At 45.7% G+C, this 22,820-nt stretch overlaps 2 protein-coding genes across 4 annotated transcripts; one reads left to right on the top strand and one right to left on the bottom strand.

Moving 5' to 3' along the window:
• Positions 1 to 29: 29 nt before the first annotated feature.
• Positions 30 to 3,461, top strand: LOC6734610 (mismatch repair endonuclease PMS2). 2 transcript variants are annotated; one of them, XM_039292518.2, is made up of 8 exons: positions 30 to 269; positions 337 to 496; positions 565 to 708; positions 775 to 1,343; positions 1,397 to 2,033; positions 2,096 to 2,809; positions 2,864 to 3,117; positions 3,163 to 3,461. In XM_039292518.2, the coding sequence occupies exons 1-8, from the start codon at positions 144 to 146 to the stop codon at positions 3,208 to 3,210; spliced, it is 2,652 nt and encodes an 883-aa protein (XP_039148452.1). In that variant the 5' UTR covers positions 30 to 143; the 3' UTR covers positions 3,211 to 3,461. The 2 variants fall into 2 exon arrangements, with proteins under 2 accessions (XP_039148452.1, XP_016027763.1); XM_016181920.3 differs by having other exon boundaries at positions 31 to 269; positions 3,171 to 3,461.
• Positions 3,302 to 22,597, bottom strand: LOC6734608 (netrin receptor unc-5). Of its 2 annotated transcripts, XM_016168144.2 has the most exons (11): positions 22,427 to 22,597; positions 20,965 to 21,505; positions 13,871 to 14,756; positions 13,234 to 13,515; positions 12,748 to 12,918; positions 10,995 to 11,048; positions 9,204 to 9,521; positions 6,916 to 7,044; positions 6,618 to 6,810; positions 5,843 to 5,916; positions 3,302 to 5,784 (listed from the first exon to the last, which is right to left on the bottom strand). In XM_016168144.2, exons 3-11 carry the CDS (start codon positions 14,547 to 14,549, stop codon positions 4,472 to 4,474), a joined length of 3,213 nt encoding a protein of 1,070 aa, XP_016027762.1. In that variant the 5' UTR covers positions 14,550 to 14,756; positions 20,965 to 21,505; positions 22,427 to 22,597; the 3' UTR covers positions 3,302 to 4,471. The 2 variants fall into 2 exon arrangements, with proteins under 2 accessions (XP_016027762.1, XP_039148451.1); XM_039292517.1 differs by lacking the exon at positions 9,204 to 9,521.
• Between the last annotated feature and the right edge of the window lie 223 nt (positions 22,598 to 22,820).

Raw genomic sequence — 22,820 nt, 5'->3', positions numbered from 1 at the left:
CGAGCGCCCTCTAGCGCATTTCCGATGTAAAAACATTTTGCATTCCGTATCCGATTAGTTGGTCATATAATCTGGTCACACGGCGACCTAAAGAGCGCCATAGATTTGTGAATTGGTGCAGTCGTTGTGTTTAAGCCACAATTATGTTGGAAACCAATCACAATGCTGACACGGAGAAAGAACCGAAGGTGCCTCCACCAACCACCGCGATATCCGGTCAGATAAAGGCGATTGGCAAGGATACAGTGCACAAAATATGTTCGGGACAAGTGAGATACGAAAGCTATTATAGTTTCGCTCAAGTTCCTTAAACCCCGTGGGCTCAATTCATTTCAGGTGGTTCTTAGTTTGGCTGTGGCTGTCAAGGAGTTAGTGGAGAACTCAATAGATGCGGGCGCCACGCTGGTGGAGATCAAGCTAAAGGATCAGGGACTGCAGGGCGTGGAGGTCAGCGATAATGGCAGTGGCGTGGAGGAAATGAATCTGGAAGGCATGAGTAAGTGCAGGCATATCTACAATGTTTCGGAACAATGTTTCGGTACAATGTTTTCCCACTGCACACAGCTGCCAAATACCACACCTCAAAAATCCGGGAATTCGTGGACCTGATGGGCGTGGAAACCTTTGGATTCCGTGGAGAGGCTCTAAGTTCACTGTGTGCCTTGTCAGATATGGTTATCCAAACCCGGCACAAGTCTACCGATGTAGGTGAGTTATGGACGGAACTCTACGTTTAACGCTACTTTTATTCCATTAAAAACTTCCGATTTCTAGGGGTTAAGGTGGAACTGGACCATGACGGTAGGATCAAGAAGCGTTCTCCTTGTGCCCGTGGAGTTGGCACTACCGTCCTTCTGGCAAATCTTTTTTCCACTCTGCCAGTTCGTAGGCGTGACTTTACCCGCAACATCAAAAAGGAGTTCACCAAGATGTGCCAGATTCTGCAGGCCTATTGTCTAGTCACCAAAGGTGTCCGCATCCTTTGCAGCAATCACACTCCGAAAGGGGCCAAAACTGTTGTGCTACAAACGCATGGCGACCAGGAGGTCATGGCCAACATATCAGCCATATTTGGAGCACGCCAGGCCGCGGATCTGGTGCCTTTAAAGTCTCCATTTGGCCAGGGCCAACTGACCGAGGCGGAATTGCGGGCTGATCTAGAATATGGTGCGGATGTAGCCGATACCACTTGTCCGCAAATCAGCACCGAGGATGTAGAGCGTCTTAATCAGGCGGACTTCCAACTCGACGGATTCATTTCCAGTTGCCGACATGGCGCTGGACGCTCAAGCAGAGATCGCCAGTTCTTTTTTGTCAACTCGAGGCCCTGTGACCCTAAAAATGTAAGACAAACTCTTTTAAAAAGCTTAAATAAATTAAATGATTTATATTACAGATAGCCAAGGTGATGAACGAGATATACCATCGCTATAACGTCCAACAGCAACCCTTTATTTATCTCAACATCATCACGGCCCGTTCTGATGTGGATGTGAATCTCACGCCCGACAAACGCCAATTGCTGATAAACAACGAGCGAATTCTTCTCCTGGCACTGAAAAAATCGCTGCTGGACACCTTTGGCCACACTCCAGCTACATTTCAAATGCAAAACACCACCATTGTGAGCATGCTGGAACCCAAGACAAATCCGGGTAAAACTAAATTCCCTAAAGAATCAAGTAAGGAGGACCAAAACGAAGAAGCATCAGAAGAAGATGTACCCACTACCTCTACGCAGAGGTTTATGGATGTGCTCACCCAGTGGCGACGCACTGGCGACACAAAAGGTACGGCACCATCAGTTCCAGTAAAGCGCCGGTGCAGTGAATCCGAAGAATTGACTACTCGGACGTTGAAAATGCAAAAGATTCATACATTTCTCAGCCAAGATTCACCCAAGGAGCAGAGTTCCAAATGCGAGGCAGAATCTGAAGCCGCGAGTGATGTTGACATGGCAAAAGAGGACAAGACGCAAGTCTCCCTGGATAATAGTTTCCTCAACCTGAAAGAGATGGCTAAGGAGTCTGAGGGTGAGAAAGCTTTGCTATCATATCATCGTTTCTAAAAAATAATTTATGCAAATTGGTTACAGCTTATGATATTTTAACGAAACCGGAAAACGCACCTCGCATTGATTGCAAGGTTCTGACCCCAATTAAAAGTCGTCGCAGTATTTTCGAGTTTAAAACTGATGCTAAGGCATTGGACAAACAGGGATCACCGGCAGAACTCAATTCACAACCGCCTAGTTTCACTCAGCTGTCGGAAGAAACTGATATTGCTAGCGACGAAGATGACCACATTGAGCTGCCCACTCGGATTGAGTTTGATGAAGAGATGGAGGAGGGTCTGCCATCAAATTTTTCAAGCGGAGGATTAACTACTTCTCTAGAGGAGATCGCATCTTCTTTAAAGGCCCACGAGCAACAGCAGCGTGATCGGAGGACTCGAACCAAGCTTCAGCGTCTGCGCTTCAAGACGGAAATTAATCCGAACCAGAACAACAGTGCAGAAGCAGAACTCCAGCGTGAGATCGATAAGGAGGATTTCGCCCGCATGGAAATAATAGGACAGTTTAATCTGGGCTTTATCATAGTCAAGCTAGAGGATGATCTATTCATAGTAGATCAGCATGCCACTGATGAAAAGTACAACTTTGAAACGCTGCAGCGCACAACTCAATTGGAGTATCAGCGCCTGGCAGTGCCGCAAAATCTCGAACTAACTGCGGTTAACGAGATGGTGCTATTGAACCACATTGATGTGTTCGAGAAGAATGGCTTCAAGTTTGAAGTAGACCACGAAGGTGGGATTTAAACAGACCTTCTGTTATTTTACTTATAAAAGATTTCCATTTCAGCTCCTGCCACGAAGAAAGTGCGTCTGTTGGGCAAGCCGCACAGCAAGCGATGGGAATTCGGCAAAGAGGACATTGATGAGCTTATCTTTATGCTGCAAGATGCGCCCGAAGGCACCATCTGTCGCCCATCTAGGGTGCGAGCTATGTTTGCCTCACGTGCTTGCCGAAAATCGGTGATGATTGGCACAGCTCTTAGCAGGAACACAACGATGAGAAGACTGATCACACAGATGGGAGAAATTGAACAGCCATGGGTAAGTAAATGTCAAAATTTTGAATTAAAAATTGCAAATCCTCAGTTTTCTAGAACTGTCCACATGGTCGTCCTACGATGCGTCACCTCATAAACATCACAATGCTAATTGAAAGTGACGAAAACGATGAGCAAGATCCTCCGACCTAACAGAAACGAGTATGTGTAAAAAATCGGTTGTTAAATTATTGTTGCAGTTTTAATTTTATTTAACTTTTCGTTTGAGCCACTAAGTATACGTCATTGTTCTGTAAATGCTTACTTGATTAACGATTAAACGACAGGATCAGACTTACAACTAAAGACAAATACAAAGGTTATCACTTGAGTATGTCTAACAAACTACTCGTTTTGTTGTTTTGTTTTATAACTATTACTAGATGTTACACTATATAAACATATATGGGTACGCTATATATATAATTTGAGAGGCTACATACTTTAGGGTATATGTGTGCTATGGCTTAGTTTTGATTACTAAATGCTCCTCTTCTTTAGTGACTATTCGTACCTAGAGTCGGCTGAGAAATTCAACGATTTGGCAAACAGTTTACAACTACCGCATTTGAATTAAAATGTTTGTCGGTTGTCTTTCGTAGTTGGCCATCACTTACTCTATGTATTTTGGCCTACTGCCCCATGTGAACTCGTATCTTACAGCTGTCGTATCGTACACAAACAGTTTTTTTTATCGTAATGCTAGAGTTATGTGTTTAAAACTATAAGTTTGCTAAGCCACAAGTATAATTAAACGCTACATTCTTCCTGTTTAGTGTATAAAATGCATGGCACCCATAGGGAACAAAGTTCGTTGAGCAAGTTACCTTAGAACACAACACTACAGTAACTTAGTGACTATGACTACAGCTACACTTTGATTCAATATTCTTTTCATTTCGATTCCAGTTTCGTTCCACATTTCGTTTCGTTTTTCGTTCGCGTCGTTCATACATTTTGTAAATAAAAGGCAACTCATGAACATTTTTTGTTTTTAACAACAAGGGGCCATGAGCCTCACGCTGATTTCCCCCATCTCACTTTAACAAACTTTGCAGGTGGTTCAGTTCTTAGGTGTTACTTGTTTGTTGGATAAGTTATCTTTGGAAACAAATAGTGATTTGTCACTGGAAACAGGGTGAAGGTAGGTGAAACTGGCAAAACTTTTAAAAACTCAACGGATACATTGAACGCTTAGTTTGATAGGATTTCAACACACCCTTTTCGTTTCCGTTTTTGCGGAATGGAATTTCAAAATGTTGACCCTTAAAGCTTTTTCTGTTAGTTTCCGAAATACAAAATTCATGTTTTACTTCCGTTAAATATCTTTGTAATATAGCGTATGAAGGGAACGTGCCTTAAATCCACAGGGGGCCTATGGTTTCAACTATGATGTCTAGCACATCCTGACGTCCCATCTCCTTAAGCGTCAGCAGGAGCGCCATTATCGTATGTGAAACTGAGTTGGAACTACTACCAGGACTGCTATTCGCTCGGCACTCCCACAGATTCAGGATCTGTTCGGTGGGCGAGGCTTTGGTGGCAAAGTAGGCAATATACCGGTCCGTATTCAGCTTTTTGGCCAGTAATCTCCAATCCCGCTCGTCCGCCCGTGGAGGATCCAAGGCGCTGCAGATCAAACGCTTCGTGGCGTGCGGCAGCTGGACAAAGTCCATCACACAGCTCTCGTTTACATAGTTGCCCTGGCGGTCAATTGAGATGGTGGTATTCGTAGTGGAGGCCAGTTCCTCTGCCGATCCGCTCATAGAGTGCGCTGGAATGTTAAAGGTGTAGTAGTCGTCCTCGCTGCCCTGGCCAAAGTCCACGCACAGGGTGTTCTGATCCTGCCTCCTCAAGCTAAACTCGCAGTGCAGAATGGAGTTGTTGCTGAGGATGTGCTGGTAGGGTATGGCATGTTCGTAGGGAGCTGCTGCCTCGACATCCGCGCTTCTCACCCGGATGTTCAGATTTCGGCTATTCAGCGTGAACGCAAAGACCTGGCTCTCGCCAAGAAAACTGCCACCCAGCTTGGCCTCCACATTGGCGCAGATATCCCGGCTATTGGGGAAGTCCTTGACCACGTAAATCCGCAAGCTGCAGTTTGCATTGCTGGGTGGCGTGTGTTGACTGAAGGCCAGCAGCTTCATCTTGATCGAGGGCTGTTGAATCCTCGGCTCCGCCACCACGGTGAAGTGACCCAGTTGCTCAGTCATAATGAACACATGCGTCGCCTCCAGCTGTACGAACATGGGTGTGTTGATGGTTTCCTCGCCGACGGAAACTGCCCGTCGCCAGTTGACACTCAGCTCGTCGTGTTCGCTGTCCGCGTGGTAGATGTGAACATGCCACTGCTCCGGAGCCACCAGACAGTGGGGAATCTTCAGGATCACTGGTTTCACGAAGCTGTAGTTTCGCGGGGCACTATGAACCACACTGCTGCACAGAATGGAGCTCTCGGTGGCGCAGGACACTCGACTGCACTCGTCGCTCAGCAGCAGCAAGGATACGTGCTTCTTGACGTGCTTTCCGATGGCGTGCTCCGGGACAAAGAGCAGCAGCTCGCCGCCATAGAGGCGGAGCTGTCCTCCTGCGCTTCCCAGCAGCTCGTATGTGCTGCTCTTCGAGGCGTTGAGTATGGACAACTTTCCGTTCATATCGAACGTTGAGTTCGCTGTTGGATGACAGGGATATTTAAACCGATTCAAATCAAGTTAAGCTTGGTTTCTTACAGGTATCAGCTGTGGAGGATTCCCCGGTCTCAGACAGATAGTCCACGCTCAGATGATCTATTGGATTGGTGTAGCTGAAAGTAAAACCAATCCACAATGATTAGAATCGTTTACTATTGGAAAAAGGGCTTTAAAAATATGCAATTAAAGTTGGGGGTGTTGGAATGCAAGAGAATATTAAAAAATTTATATCTACACATTGTAAAAGCACTGGAAGGGAAGTTATGTAGGAAGTAATTCTCTGTGAGCACCACATTTTCGTGCCAAGAATAATAAAAAGCGCATAACTATTCTCGTTCTTATGCGAATTTTAATGTCGTATGAGTCATATTTAAATGTAAGCCCCTGTCAATAAACAAGTCTTAGAATTTATAAAACCAGTCAGACTCGTCAGATAATTCATTAAATTGAATGTGTTCACTTTAATTTCAAAGTGTTGATAAATGCAAAGATTCATATTTGTAATTAAATAGTGAACCCAAAAGATAAAAGGGCAATGGAGAAATATTAAAGAATTTAGTCGAACTCATTGGAATTTAATTCTTTTTTTTATCTTTTTGTATCCTTGAAATAAACGTACTAAGGACTCAGTCAATGGCATCAAAGATAATCCCTCGATATTAAAATGTTTCATGGCTTATTTGCGAGCTGTAAAGTTTATGGCTATAGTATTAATACCATATTGTAACCAAATCAAGACTCAAGAGTACCCAAAGGATAAAGGGACATATAAAAGGGCGAACTAATAACATTGATGGCTTATTTGTACACTTACTTGGCGGACAGATTGGGCACGTCGTAGTGGTGCTCGGTGACGCCTCCACAGCCGATGCCCATGCCCATGATGTGCTCGCCGGGCAAATAACGATGTCCGGGATTGACGTAATCGTATCCCATGTTGCTGGCCTCGATATGCATGCGCATCTCCTTCTTCTCCACAACGCCGGGCATATAATCCGCGTCCATTACTGCAAACGGAGTCGAAATAAACACGGTCAATTGCTGGCGGCCAACGCAACGTTATACGGTCGCAGAACGACCGACGCAGGACACTGGAGTCCTTTGAAACTCACCTGAACGGGCCATGTTGTAATGGGGATTGGTGCGGATGCCACGACGAGCGCAGCAGATCAGTGCGGTCCCGAAGGCGAAGCACACCGCCGTTATGAAGGCCAATCCCAGATAGAGGGTCCAATCGAAATCTGCAATGGTGAAGCGATGCGCACTCATATTAAACTGCTGAATCGGCTGATTGTACCCCGTAATTTTACTTAAGGGAAAGTTTATTGGCACCCAGTTCGTTAACTTTTTTATAGGTTCACAGAAAACTTTTGTAATGAAATAATGAAATAAATTTTTAGTGTCTTTAACGACTTCATAAATAATAGAAAATATATATGGATCTTTTGTTCTAACTCAATCTCGAAAGTGGAGTCTTAAAATCAGTTCACCTTCTAGAGAACTGAACTGGCAATAAAGCCAGCCTGCGAACCAAGATGCCACCACCCCGCCCCCTTCCAATTGCCAATCTGTGTGTGCTTGGGCATTAAAAAAAAGGAAACCAAGAGATTTCTGCGTAAATCCGCCACCCTCATGCTTTTCAGGATGCCTGCCAAGCAAAATCCACACATTCATGGACGTTGAGTCAACCCGAAACCGAAACCAAACCGAACTGAACCGAACTGAACTGAACTTTTCCATAACCAAACAGGCATCCTCTCACCCATTGTCATCAATCCCGAGCAGCCATGCGTATCCGCGTATCTGGCGGAGCGGAGCAGTGTATGTCTGTATTTAATGTTTTATGTTTGTATGCTCATCCCCAGTCCAGCTTCGTCTATTTCGCATTATAATTCGCCGGCGGCCCCCCGTCGCCAGCAGTCAGTTGCCCGACATCCCAGATTCCGCAACCCAAACCCCATCTATGGTGCCCATCTCCATCTCCATGCCCAGCTCCATGCCCACATCCACGTCCACACCCACTGCCACCCATCCATTGGACGCCCATTGTTGCGCTGCCTGTTTCCGTTGCTGTGATTGTTGTCGTCATTGTTGCCGGCGCTGGCGGTGACTGGTTGTTGGCCAAAAAGGAATCGCTGCAGCGCAAGGAATTACTCTGTATATATTATGATTATTATGCCGTATATAGTACAGTCAGTGGTGTGCTAGCAGGGCTAGAAGTGGGTGGGCGGACGCATTATACAATGTATGAAATGAGCAATTATATTCGCTGTAAATCAGCGGCAGCATCGGAAACAGCGATAGAAGTAGAAGTTGAAGACCCTAGCAGCATCCCCAACTGGGATACTCCAAGGATCTCGCAGCTTTCGTTTTCCCTTTGCTTTTGTGCATTTTGCATGCTGGCTTTTTTACATTCACATATATATATATATATTGTGTTGCTTTTTTTTGTTGCCTCCTGCAAGGGACATCAAAAGGGGATTCGTCTCCTTGGTCTGACAAATACGCTTTTAATATCAGATGGTTGAGTACGAGATGCTGACAATGGGCCATGATGAAGCCGCAGGTATCGGTGGCCCCAGGGATTTGCCCGGTTTGCTCGAGCTTTAGCGAATCGTAATAAAATCGAAAATAAGCTGCAGAGTGTCACAGCTCTTCGAAAACTTTTCAGCAGGCAATCAAATAAAGGACAAACCTGCCAAAAAAGCCCAGCAACTCCTGGTACTCCCTGTGTATCCTGATCCTTTCAATTACACACTGTGACAGCCATCTAATTGATCCCCATGGACCGCACAAAACTATGTTTGAGTTGGGTCAATCGCACAATTTTCCCCTCTAGCCGCCCGCCGATGAAAATCGAATCGCAAACAGCAACAATGACACGGGAAAAGCCCCGGATTGGGGTGGCAAATGGGTGGGTGGATGCTGATGCTGATGCTGCTGTCTTTGCCGCACGCCTAATTATCTGGCAAAGCACATAAACCCTCGGAAGACTTGTGTGGGACCCCCACTTAAATCTCAATTCCAAGTGGTGCTGCTGCGATTGATTTGCGACCCTTCTTCGATTGGGTCCGGGTTTCATTTGGGGCGATTGGAAGTCGCAAGTTCAGAGCTTACAGCTGGGGGTCCTTTGGGGTGAAAAGTGAAATGTCCTGGCCATGCTTTCTATACCATCTATACTTCCATTATATATATAAATAAGCCCGTGGTCGTGCACAAACAAATGCACTTGGTTAATTTCCCATTGTGACAATCAGTGTTGAGTGCTCATCTTTTGTGCGAGGGATTCAGGGATTCTGGTTTTGTGGATGCTGCACTCCGGCTCTGCTGTTATTGTTGTCTAACTGTCTACTTTGTTGCTCCTGCCAGGCATTCATCCTAGTCATGAGCACAGACTTACCATCCTTGCCAATCTGGCACTGTTCGCCGCGGCATTCGGCCGTTTGTATGTCTTTTCCGGCGCACAATGATTTGCCATATCCCGGGATAATGTCGGAACTGGAGCCAGTCGCTTCGCTGGGGCTTCCTACTGCGCCCACTCCTGCTGCGGCGATGAGGGCGGCCATGCCCACCCCGGGAGCTCCCAGGAGCAGATCACCGGCTTCCTCCGCCTCGGAGGAAATCTGAGTCTGGCCCTGAGTCAGGCACTTCCGGCGACGCACTTGAATGCACTCCGCGGAGCAGATGCTCCAGTCACTCCACGCCGACCAGCGGGCCACTGTAAATGGAAGAGCAGAGGCAAAAGCACAGGCAGTTTAGAAATCAAAAGTCATATTAACATGATTTAGCACACATTCCCGACAGCGGCACTCCCCGGGTCATATATCAAGACCATCGGGGCCACAATCATGGACGTGGCATTCCAAGCCCCCCTGTTCTCAGCTTCTCCGGCTGCACAATTACGGTCTAATAGATGGTCCATGGGGAGAAATCGAAAGTTTGTTCCCACCATAAAATTAGTGGGTCTTCCTCCACTCCTGATTCCCATTTCCCAGTTTTTTTTTTCTTTACCCCCAAAACTCCGTTGACGACGCCTCTGTTGATTTTTGGGGTTTGGTTTGGGTTGGTTTCTGCGTGGGTGGGTGAGTAAAAGTGATTGTCATTTTAATGCTTTTCTATTTTCGCATTTTCTTTGCTATTTCAATTTCCACTAAATGAGGGGGAGAAAGCGGAAAGTCCGAAAGCTAAACAAAAAGCCAAAAATGTCCATGGTGTGATGCATGCCAATGGCAGCTGAAATATATGTTCGACAGCTAATGCACTGAGGAAAATAAGGTGACTCGAAGTTATTTAAGTTATTCTTAATAAAAAAATGCACTATTAACAAGCCTTCTTTATAAACATAGTACAAATGTACAAATTTGTACATTGAATTTATAAATAGTTTTTATTAAGGTATTTCTTTTTCAATAATATTCAAATTTCCACATGACTGCTATGGTTTATTTTAATTACGTATTTAGCTCCTGGTCTAGTTTTTCGCTAAGTGTGCGCACATCCTGGTATAAATACATCGGCATTTGGCACTTCCTGTTTTGGAAACATAAAACCACCCTCAGAAAGGGCGCACAAAATTCCGGACTTGTCGCCAGCCATCATCACATTGCTAGGCATTTAGTTTTCCCCGCTGCCACGCCGTGCGCATCCTGATCCCCAACCCATCCCGCCTGTCAATACCCATCCCAGGACGTATCCTTTTCGACCCCGGCCAAAAACCGAGACCCAGAACTAGACCCAGACCCAGACTCAGACTGTTGCATGAATCAGAGAGCGTGAGTCGTGGTAAGTGATTTTTAAGTTGCTATCTGCCGCAGTGACGTCACCAACAACTACCCCGTCGCAAAGTAAGTCACTTCAGTTAAAGTCAGTTAAAGTGTGGAGGATTTTTTTTGGGGGAAGTCCCGAAACGAATGACGCCACGGTTGGTTGGATGCTGATGCCTCCGGTTCGGGTTAACACGATTGTTTATTGGATTGTTAAGGCCCCAGTGGATAGCGAGGCGACCCCAACTAAAAAATTTAACTGTCGTCGGCTCGTTAAACATTCAAGTTTAACTGCTCGAACACAATGTCGTATTGAATCCTTTGGAACCCCCACCCACCCATCCGAGTAGCCCCATCCCATTGGATCCTGAAACGGCTGGGAAGCCTTTGAGGGAAATGCATATTGTCGGGCTTTCGGTTCAACTTACTGCGCTTACTCGACGAAATGTCAAATCCATCAGGGCTCACGATTTGAGTGTCCTCTGTTGTTGGCGGGCAACGATGGCGACGGGACGTCAGGACGACGGGACGTCAGAGCGACAGCGTAATCACGGGGCGTTGGTGGGCGTGGCGGCGGAAGGACCATAAGGTTGACACGGTTCCATGGGGATGAAAAGTCGTCCGGGGAAAAAAAAGAAGAAAAACGAAAGCCAAGCGAAATTTAAAATTAATTTTATGACACACTTTTCATAGAAAAGAAATACCCGAGCCCACAATGGCGTCCCCCTCTTGGCGACCGAAAGGCCCCCTTCTGGAGCACAGTATACGCTCGTACTCCACCCACCCATTTCCCATCACCCATTTGGCCCGCTTGTCTGTCAACAATTGCTCATTGCTGTGCCCGCTGTGCGCCTGGCCAAGTATCCTACGAAATCTCCGTGTGGGTGAGTATCTGTGCGAGCACTACAATACAATACAATGCAATACAATAAATTTACATGAATAAAAGTGAAGAGTCTCAAACACATGCCGCCCGTGCGTCTGTCAAAAAGAGCGCCCCAGCTACCACCGTCCGTCCGCCCCATTCCATTCCACTCCACTCCAGATTTCATCCTCACATCTCCAGTCCTCAGTGCTCAGTCCTCAGTGCTGAGTCGCACCAAGTCTCTGGACCCAATGCCTTCCCCCGGATTCATTCCTTTGTCACCATTTAGTCGGTGGCACGCCGGCGGCAGGCGTTCCCCACTGCCAAAGGCGGCGGCCCAATCTATCCATCTATATACGCATCTCGCATGTGGAGATATCTGTCGTCGGTCCGAGGAACCGAATGCGTGTTTAAAATGAAATACTCAGCACTCACTCAAAAGTGTATTATACCATTGTTCGCTCGGGGCATGGTGACTATGTACTGGGGTTGGTCTATATTTAGTTATAGTGGGTATTAAGTTATTAATCTTGAAATAGGCATTTTTTGATGTACTCATTATTGTAAGAAAATAGCTATCTCTAATTGTTGAAATTAAGGTGTGTCAAAAAGTTAAAATAAGACTAACTTTAAACAGGGAAAATATTTTGACTACTAGTAACTATGGAAATATTCTAGTTAGGAAGGACATAACTTTGCTTGTTGATAAAAATCTGTAGAAATTTATAAGAACCATGCGGATTAGTCTTAAATGAATTTAATATTAAAATATTTCGCTCAGCTGTTGTACTTTGTAAATTAATCCCAATGCCACTCCCATCATTCATGTAAATCCGCTCCCTTTCGGATTATGATAATTCACTGAGGTCCTTAGAGTATGTCTAGTTCGCATTGACCCTCAAAAGCTTATCTTGTCTTTTATTCCTCATCTTTTTTTTTGTGAAACGCCCCCTGAACTTTTGCGTTGTGCAGTGCTTTGTATTTTGGGCAGTCCTTGCCACTCCACACCATCCCGGTATCCGTACCATCCTGTCCGCCCTGGTGTGAAAAATACGCGTTGTTCTCGACGCTCCGGGAGATGTATCGACAGAAGCAGCGGGGCAACCAGATGGGGATGTGCAGGTGGCGCCCAAGCTGGAATCCCGGCCGCAAAATACCATTTAAATTGACAATTTTGGCTTCTGCTTAACAGCTGCCTTTAAGCATTCCCAGTTTCCCCACCCAAAACCCCTTAGCAGCACATCGAGCCCGTATAATGGGCGTGTTGGCCGCAATTCGATGCGCCCACAATTTTGCGGATGACCGCAGGAACGTACCTGGACATGCGGCGCAGTCGGCGGACTTCTGGATCTGGGGGCCCGGACACTGGGCGCCCCCATTCAATGGCATCGGATTGTTGCAGGTGCGCGAACGTTTCCTTCCCTGGCTGGGCTTGCCCGCACACTTGCACTCGCGCCATGGACTCCACGTGCTCCAGCCACCGTTGACTGTGGGATGAAATCGGAAAATAAAACAATTGAGCTTTATCGACCAGCAAAACGACCAAAACTACTCAATTTAAGGTGCTATGCGATTTTTGGCCCTTTCATTTAAGAGAGTATTAGTGCAAAATGATTATACTTCTTCACTTCTATTATCAATAAAATTAATTAATTTTCTTTAAAAAACAAAAAGCATTTTAAAGCTGTATTTCATGGAAAATGATTAAAACCGAGAACTCCCAGTAAAGTGGGTTTCTTCCTGGAATTTCCAGCATGGAACCTATAAATTCTTAATTTGCCCCAAAGCCCTTCGGTACTGACCATAAACGATGAGAACGGCGGAATCGGAGACGCGTCTGCCGGCGATATTCTCCGCACTGCAGCTATAGTTGGCCATATGCTGCAGGGCCACCTGGCGGAAGATGAGTGTGCCGGCCGAAACGGTGATCCCCGGCTCGCTGTCCGCCGTGATGACCGCGTTGTTCTTGTGCCAGGTGAGCTTCGGTTCGGGGAAACCGCCGGGTGGTTCGCAGCGCAGTTCCGCCCGACTGCCCAGCTCCAGGCGCAGCGAGGTCGGCGACTGGTTGAAGGACTTGCGAATATCTGTGGGGGTTAAACGGACAGATGCAGGTTACCGATGTAGATACGGATGTAGATTCAGATACAGATAGGGGTAAGCTGAGCGAGGGTCAGTTGTTGACAGGAAGCAACCCCCGGACAAAGGTGCAAAGTTAACTACAAAAATTACATTTTCAACTGCATGCCATTATACTGAAACAAAAATTCGTGAAAATCAACTATTGTAAAATAATCCTACAAGTTATGCTCATAATAAAAACGTGTTAAAAGTGTCAAAGTAATAATAAAACATTAATTGTTAATAATTAGGTCTGAGCATTTCAGATCACCTGAATTAGTCTTTATTTGTAAACTAGAACTTTTTGAACAGTGTACTCACAAGCAATGTGCACTGTGGCCGCCTGGCTCTTGACCACGCCACGCGACGACCACGCGTGGCACTCGCACTTGAAGGGTCCGTCGCCGAAGAACTCGTCGACCAAGTCGCGGTGGATGGTGGCAGTGACCTCCTCCATGTTGACCCCCGTGTGCGGATCCACGTGAGTTTCGTGCGTAGACGGCGGTGGTTGCGAACTGCCGCTGCACTTGAAGATCACCTGCAGTGAGTGGGAGGCCTTGCACTTGAGCACCGCCGGCCGGTTCTTGACCACGAACACGCTCTCCGGCTCGATGAGGAATATGGGCAGCGTATTACTCGCCTCTCCGGGACTCAGTTTGCCGCTGTTGAACTCCTCAAGCAGTATGCCCGATCCACCTGCCGCTCCGGATGATCCCAATCCAGAGGACCCTTGCTGCGGTCTGGCATTCTCATCCTCACTGCTATTGCCGAGCAGCTCCGCGTTGTTCTTGTGCGGCGCCGACTCTTCGGTGACCAGGGAGTTGGCGAAGGGTGCCATCGCCGTGAGTGGGTCAATCGCATCCTCCTCCAGGGAGGCGGACAAGCTGCCGTAGTCCAGCTGCGGCAACTCTCCGGAAACTGACAGCGTGAACAGAAGGATTAGCTGAAGCTTAACCAGCAGGAGGGCAATCACATTTCCGGCTTTATTAATCACCGCCATGCTTCGCTGTCAGTTGACCTGTCGTTTCGTGGTGGAGATGGTGAAGGTGGTGTAGGTGTCCCTTTGTCCGGCGCTTCCTGTGCAACTGATGCACCTGCAGGGGCACCTGCAATTGTTGTTGCTGCTGCTGGCGATGTGGCGAGCTAGCTGAAGGAGCTGGCATTAGCATTAGCCGCACACTCGCTTTGTTCACGTGGTGAATACGATCTGGAAAGTCAGATAAGAAACGCCAGTTAGCTACCTTTACTTTTGCTCCTTCGACCAGGCAATTTGCCCACTTGGCCATAAGGCGATTATTTACAAAGCGGTCTGTCAAGCCACGAAAGTGTCCACGGTTTGACTAAACTGTTCATATCTTTGACGCACACGCTCAGCATTAACAAACTTATGGTCTTGCACTTGGATTTTGCGATCTAAGACGACTTGTAAACACTCTACTGCCTATGAAATCTGCTGATTTAGTGAATTTATATTGAATTCATTCAATTTTGAATTTAAACTTAACATCATGTTACATTTTGTTGTATATATTGCTAACCTGTATCTGTATTTAGCTGCATATCTTATTACAATCTTATTCAAACATTTAATGGAACCCTCAGATGTACACCTGCCTTTTTATGACGTAAACCCCCTTAAAAGTAAGGAAGAAAAGGTGTCTGCTTACAATCACATTTCCCAGAATCAACAATGTTTTAAGGGTGGTATCTGCGAAGAGAAGATGAAATGATCACGCAACCAACCCTTCCAAAAGGTCAAAAGAGATGCTACTTTCACGAATGAAACTATCTCGAGTTGTACGCTTGAGTTTAGATATCATTTCCTGTCGAAGGTAGGCCCAGATTCCAATCTACTGTCAGGATCAATGGGAAAATGAGGATGTATCGGCTGCACTTAGGGACACTTCCTGTCCTCGCCGCACAATCGATAAGTTGTCTCCATCAATCAGGGGACCAATCCGACGACCCCGTCCGACGACCCACAAAGTGTAGGGCAGCGTGGTCACAAGTTACAAAATTTCCCATTAGCCATGCAAGTCATGCGTCAGGTTCTACGAATCGTTGGTACCTAATCGAAATATTAATAACAGGTATAAGTATGCTCCGCCACACTGCAGTTCTCCGGGCAGCTAGGCAGCTTGGATCGGTTCAGGACGTGGTCTCCTCCACGGGCTGTGGGAAAAGCGCCTTTTGTCTTTCAGAGTTATTAAGTGGTGGTGTGGTGGCCGTTGGAGTGGCAAATGGTTATATGGAGGAGGCATGCCTGCACGAACACCGCGATAAGTCCGGCCCCCGTCTTTGGGCCTCACTTAGAGCTGGAGTTTGAGTTGGAGTTTATGCGTTTGTCTTTGTAATTATGTATTAATCATGCATAAGTTAAAACTCAAAGGCCCCCCGCCCGCTTGGTCTCTCAATATTTTATTGCCGCCGACGTGGGCCATTAAAAGGCGCATCAAGTAAAAGTCGATATGTAAATTTTGCGGAAACGCTGATATGCGATAAGTGATTATTATTGAGGGGGATCCATGCGCCACAGCTCCACCAAATCAGTGGTACCCAGTAGCCGGCGTGACCACGAAACGTAATAAAATATCGGGTAATCAGAAGTTAAAGGGAAATAATACATTTGATGGGTCGTCATCATCGAGAGACTCGTTTCGTTCGGCTTAAGCGCCTTTATGCGTAATTCAATTGGATTTACAGGGTGCTTGTGGACACTTGAGTGTCTGTCAATATTCTCCTTCGTGTGTGGATGGGCTGGGGTAATAGTAATGGTAAATGCCATATATGCCACGCCGTATATGCTATATGCTATCTCCTATCTGCTATATTTGTGGATATGGAGTGTGTAGGCGGGCGGTGCTCATGTAACTGACCAGATTATAATAGTCTTCCAACTCTATCCGCTTTGTTTTGTGTGTGCATTCAATTATAGATGGGATATTGAAGCTCGTTTTGTTTTCGATTTGTCTAGACCTTTGTTTGACGAGGCCGATATTGGGCCACATTGTTTGCCGGGCTGCTTAGCCAAATTACATTTCGGCTAAACTAAATCGATAGCGCCATCAGCGAAAATCGAACTGATTTTCAGCTCTTATAAACATGGCTTATTTATTACTGCAGCTACTCTCAAGAATAATGCTGAATTGCAGACAGATACTCATATGTACATATGTATATATTTTTACTTGACAAGGGAACAACCGAACTGATGGCGAGATTAATCAAAGTCTCGCACATTAAATAGCCCCGATTCGATCGATTGGATGGATGCCTGCCTTATCGGACCGAAAGCTTCGTGCATCGGGGAGGTGGGGTATTGTACATTACATTTTAATAGATTTTTAATGAACTGAAGTAGGCCAAATGGATTGTAAGAGGCGCTTATCAGCGACATTTCATTGTCTGCGGGTGTACTTTATAATCGAATGGGTTTTATTTATTGAATGCAAACTTGTCGTTGGCAAATAAAAAAAACCTGCATTGATTTTGGCACGCAAGCATCCGGCGAATACCCCCTCCACATCCACTTCCTCATCCTCTGAATGGAATGACTGAATGACAAACTGTGGGACACACACGCACATGCACTGAGCGAAAAAGTCCAAGAAAAGGAGCATTTTAAACAAAATATTAAAATAAATATTAAAACTACTGCCAAATTGGTGATATTTCTTTGTCTTTAGATAGAATGGAATACTGGGTCTGGAACGTCTGTTTCAGATAAGAACTTTATAAATTTTTCCATTGATTTTATGTCTATTAATATTAAAGCCTTGCGCAGTACAAGTACACCGTATACAATTTCATAATTTGTAGATATTAATATCCTTTTTTGCCTGTGCACTCTTTGAGATTTATGGCCAGATACGGCAAGTTGCGTGTGCATGTAATCATCTTATATTGTGAGCAGGAGACGCCACCGAAGTCCCGCTGAACTTTGATGATTTCCCAAGCTCTCGGATTCCGCGGAGGAGTTTGAGGGGGAGTATGAGAAGGAGTATGAGGATGAGATTGTGTCGCCAGCACTTGCTTCCTAGGCAGCCCGTGGATGAATGAATGGGAAATGCGAATGGAAGACTGCGTGGGATAATCGGCGTCGTATTCAATTTAATTTCACAACTATTGCCGGAGTCCCAGTGAAGTGAAGTGTAGAGGGCGGAGAAGCCCTTCCTGTGCCGAACGAGAACTTCCAAGTGAACTCCAAGAACACAGATTCGGCTCTGGCATTTCGGGGCATGGGGACGCCGAAATGGGGCGGGGAGATGGAGATTGGGTCTGGTCGGGGAACAATGCCAGAACACACAAAACAAGTGAGCATTCTATAAAATAATTGATGACTGACTGACTCAGTTGCTTGGCAGCAATAATTTTTATACTTCTGAAGCACTCGCACACACACTCTCGAGCACTAAAATCAAATGCCACTCGAAACGCTGCGCCAGTCGCTTGGTGACTGCCCTGAAGTGGAACCATGGATCCATGGATGTGGATGTGAATGTGGCTGTGAGTGTTGGTGTGGTTGTGGCAGATGCCGCTGCCTCAATTGCGTGAGACTCCTCCTTGTAGTTATGTTGTACAATCGCCGGAACATCTGTAGCACAAATGAAATCTTTAATGCCCAAGGGACCGTGCTGGTAACTCTGAGGCATCTGTATTTCACATGTTGCGCATTTTGCCCACACACTCCGCAACTTGAGAACGTATGAAAGCAGCTATTGTGAGCTATCTGCGTTCGCTTCGCATTTTTTTCGGGCCGCGCTTGCCTTGTAATCAAACAATTAAAGATGATTTTAATTAATCTATTTAAAAAATCCTCCCCCATGGCCGAGCCGCCGTCATAACTGCTCAAAATTGATCGAACAACTCGACGGGGGATGCGAGCACGACAACGGCAACAAACATCTTTAAATTAATTAAGCGTAATTGTCGAGGAATTAGAAGTAGAAACAAAAGTTTCAAGCATGAGTTATGGGCCAAGCTACACAGGCTCATGTTACTACAAGATACACAACATACACAAGATACAATCGTAGCCAGCATACTTGTGACCCCCTCTGCATGCAATAAACAAATTATTTATGATTCTATCCCATCAGCGGCATAAGTAGCACAAACTGAACAACTGATGAGAGGCCCTTATCATTTGTATCGTATTAGCAAAGTTCTAATGTGTCCGGTTCTAACAAATGATGCCCGTGGCCTAATTTATGTTGCCAAAACTACTGCCACATGATGCCAGCTGATGATAGCCAGAGGAAAATGGAAAACAAACGAATGGCCTACGCATGTCGAAGATGCAATGATAAGAGTCTGGCGTATAGAAAGTTCTACTACCTAGGCATGTTAATGCCCTACCGATTCTCACCGCCATCGATCGGAATGGTTCAATCCAACGATTTACGACGCTAAGCCCTTACCAACATCAGCTACCTAGCTTCGGAACAAAGCCAGTTGCCGAAAGAAACTGAAAAGAGCCTATTCTTTCACTTCGATCGACATCTAATCCAGTGTTAAGACCCTGAACCCTGGATCCTACATACATGCATATACATAGAAGCCCGAATGGCCTCTACATATGCTATAGGGCCCTGGAATGACAATTAATCACCGCAGGAGTCAAAGATGTTCATGCAACGCTCCGTTCCCATGTCCCGAAAAATCGAAAGTCGAAGGGCGCAGGGCTACCTCCAAGCCCTTGTTTGCCCATCAAGGCGAACAGCTGTATCTGTATCTACGAGTTTTTGGGTTTGAGTTTCGATTACTGTGCTGGGTTGCACAACCCCTAAAATTATGACTAGGCCGAGTGAGTGTGAGAACCAGTGAAGAAGGGGTAAGAGTAAGAGCTGCGCGTAAATTGTTAAAAAAGCAGAAACCAAAGTGTGAGTCCAATCATTACGTGCATTTGTCAAGGCCTGAGAACTGTTCCGAATGTCGCTGCTGGTTGTCTGAGTCCCATGCCACTTTTTACCATACCCAAATCATGGCGCATATACTCGTATGCATATCGTCCGACTGTCAGTCAGTCAGTCAGCCAGTTGGTACGTCAGTCAGTCAGTTAGGACGTTTCGACGTCCAAAGGGGATCATTATATGCCAATTGGCGATTGTTTGTTACCCCCACTCAGCGAAGCAGCCAACGTTTGTCGCCGCGGAGGGTTGGTAATTGCAATCCATCCACATTTGAATTTACATTTGAACAACGCTTACGGGCCCAAATTATAACTGTAATTGCGGCATGTTGATCGCGGCGGCATCCCGTTGGCCGGAGTTCTTGTTATTATTATTATTATAATTGTAGCTGCATCTTTTATCAATGAATTGAGTGCTGCACTCACATGAGGGCCTCTCGACAGTCGCCCCTTCACCACCCCTGGCCCAGCTCCGGGACAAGAAAAACATAAATAAACATACTGAGAGAAAATGTAGTACTCGGGAATCGATCGAGAATGGTTTGTAAGGGCTCTCGGGGGATTATTCTCAGGCCTTTGGATGGATTTTATAATCGTATTCCCATCGAAAAGGTTTCAATACGTCTCAAAGTAGAATTTTATGAATCATTGTTTTAAAAACTGCCTTATCACGTGACGAAACACCATGATGGCATCATTTAATATATTCCATTTTAATTGATCATAAACCAAACTAAGTAAGAACGGCAATAACTCTACAGTGTAGAGTTCAGATTTCAGAAATCGAAACTTCTCCTAATCGAAACCTTCAATGGAGTTGTTTTGCTTTGCTTTGAAATAGGATCTCTAAGTCAATTAAAACCAAGTCTATATCTTTTTCTTTCTGTGCACTAGCGCTCACCACAGTTCCACTCACAGCAAATACACATGGCTAAGCGCAATCATAAAATACAAATAAAAATAAAAATACACGATGGCGTTCAAAAGGGCACGCTTTTCATAATAAACATTAGCGAGCGGCCCCTGTCGTCCCTGTCGAACCCCGCCCCCTCCTGCCCCGCGGTCACACGGTTCGAGGGTCGTCCGCTCCGCTCCGCTCCAGTCGGTTCCGTTTCCCCCAACTCCCTTCCTCCCCCACATCCGCCAACTGCTCCTGGCGCGCTTGTTTGTTTGTGAATTGGTCGTCTTTAGTTACACTTGAATACGTTTTGTGTGTTGTCGCCGTAGTCCGCTGCCCATGTGTGTGTGCGAAGTGTGTGTGTGTGGGTAAGGGCTAGCTGGCTGGCACTTCGCCTCCTCCTACTCAATGCACTTTGCACCTTAAAATAGCATTGCAGTGGCATACTTAGCGGCGCAGGAAGCAACGGACGACCACTGCAGTGCGCCCCTTTGTCCGCATGTGCTACTGTGTGTGTGTGTGTGTGTGGTGCTAGTGTGTGTGCGGCTTGTTTTTATCCTGTCCGAGGGGACAGGTTTCTTATTATAGTTAAGCATCGCTACTTACCCGGTGTCTCGCTTTTGTTGCTCCCGTTTCTGCAGTGCGGCCAGACGATAGGCAAAGGAGCGGGCTGTTGTCTTAGGAGCCAACATGTATCCAGATCCGGATCCAGTTACATGTCACCAGGACCCCGGGAATCCTTGTGTGCGGTGGGCCAGTGCCTGTGTGCTTAGGGCATCTGTAACCTTATCGCATTCAGTTTGTCAGCTTGTCCTCGCTCACACACTCATTATGACCGAACACTTCACCACGCTTTTCACTGCCAACTGAGTAGATATCCTGCTGGTATTACTTCAACTTTCGTGTGGCACTAGGTTAGGTATCTCTATCCCGCATATGCGGTGCACTTTATATCACTGTTCACACGATCGCTCACTTGGATTTCAATACGCGCGCTCGAAAGTACGAAACTCGAATTCAATAACCACTGCGACGAGCGACTGCGCGTCCGTTTGCCTCGGCGTTTCGCGTTCAAATGAGACGTGTGTTCGTGGCCAAGGCGAAAAGGCTGCGATGACTGAGCCCTGCACTCAGAGAAATGGACGCCCTAAATGGGAAAATGATAGTGCAAAAATTTGGGGTGGAAAAACAGTTATCAGTCAACAAAAGTATAAAAGAATTGCATTTAAGATTATTTCTAACTTTTGTAATGATGTTAAATGTAATAAAATGATTATTTACAATGTAAAAGAAAAGTCAAATCCATGGTTAAATCATTAAAGAACAATATTGTCCCTAAGCCTTCTCATAATTATATCTTAATAAAATGTAACGTATTTGTAAAAAGCTATTATTTGTTTTGAAATAATTCCCCAAGTTACTTTATTACAAAGTAATAGCATCTGACTTGGCAGCTTTAATAATTTTTCCGAGTGTAGTTGCGCTCTTTGATTCGAAGTTAGTCTGCCGCTCTCTCTCGCATTCTCTCTCTCTCGCTCGCACACAGCATCCCCAAGAGGAGCACGTTGTGTTGTTGTTGCTCGCAGCATATGTGCAGGAAGTAGGTGGCTGTGGGGAGCGGGGGATGGAGCTCCAAAAGAGAGAGAGTGCGAGAGAGAGAGACGCACTTTACGACGTAGATGTATATGTACATGTATGTGTATGTATATTGGCTCCTTGGCTATTTTGTATCTTTCCTGCCTCCGCCCGCGTTTTGTTGTTGTTGCTGCTGCTGTTGTTGTTGCATTCTAATTTTACGCACTGGATTCCTGAGATGCTTTCATATTCCCGTTTGATGATTTATCGACTGCAGCGGCAATTAAAAGGCCTTTAGCGCTGCTTTTTATCAACTCGACTCGGTGACATTGGAGTTTTATTTATATTTTGTTGTGCGCGCACACCCACAGCACCACTAATTTCACTACGCACTCACACAGACACACACACGCTATTTAAGCCAAAAGATTTTTGTTGGCTTTGATTGCCGTTTTTTCCATGTAATTCCATCTTTATTTCACTTGAACTTTACCATCTATTGCGGCTTAATTGCTCATTTTATGGCCCAGACATTGACTGCAGTTTTCCCGACGAATGTGCGATTCTTGTTTGCCTTTTTGTTTTTCGCCGAGCACATTCCTTTGGCATCAAAATTGGAGCCTGTGCTCCCGCAGATTACTCCCGTTGCCCAGTGTGACCAGCTGGCCCCAAGGGCTCCAATCAGGGTTGAAGGTTTTCCGGGAGCTGCTTTAAATCCTTTGGCGGCATCATGCGCAGATAAGAAAGAAAGTCTTGTATATTTGCAGCTGAAGTTACTAAGTTTTTTAATTGTATGTGAACCAGAATTGAATATTGAAATTGTTGCTATTCTGATAAATTTGACTCCGCATCTTTCTCTCATCTAAAATGTCCTACCCTCTGTTATT

The sequence above is a fragment of the Drosophila simulans genome, chromosome 2R (genome assembly GCF_016746395.2).
Source record: "Drosophila simulans strain w501 chromosome 2R, Prin_Dsim_3.1, whole genome shotgun sequence".
Classification (NCBI taxonomy): Eukaryota; Metazoa; Arthropoda; class Insecta; order Diptera; family Drosophilidae; genus Drosophila; species Drosophila simulans.
This window is presented reverse-complemented; position numbering and strand designations above follow the sequence as displayed.

Excerpts from the sequence above, each read along its gene's own strand:
- LOC6734608 (XM_016168144.2), bottom strand. The coding sequence starts at position 14,549 with ATGGCGGTGATTAATAAAGCCGGAAATGTGATTGCCCTCCTGCTGGTT. Across the intron at positions 12,919-13,233 it reads CGCCGTTCTCATCGTTTATG|TCAACGGTGGCTGGAGCACG; the intron begins GTCAGTACCGAA and ends TTCATCCCACAG. Across the intron at positions 11,049-12,747 it reads CGACTGCGCCGCATGTCCAG|AGGACACTCAAATCGTGAGC; the intron begins GTACGTTCCTGC and ends CGCCAACAACAG.
- LOC6734610 (XM_016181920.3), top strand. The coding sequence starts at position 144 with ATGTTGGAAACCAATCACAATGCTGACACGGAGAAAGAACCGAAGGTG. Across the intron at positions 709-774 it reads GCACAAGTCTACCGATGTAG|GGGTTAAGGTGGAACTGGAC; the intron begins GTGAGTTATGGA and ends TCCGATTTCTAG. Across the intron at positions 3,118-3,170 it reads GAGAAATTGAACAGCCATGG|AACTGTCCACATGGTCGTCC; the intron begins GTAAGTAAATGT and ends TCAGTTTTCTAG.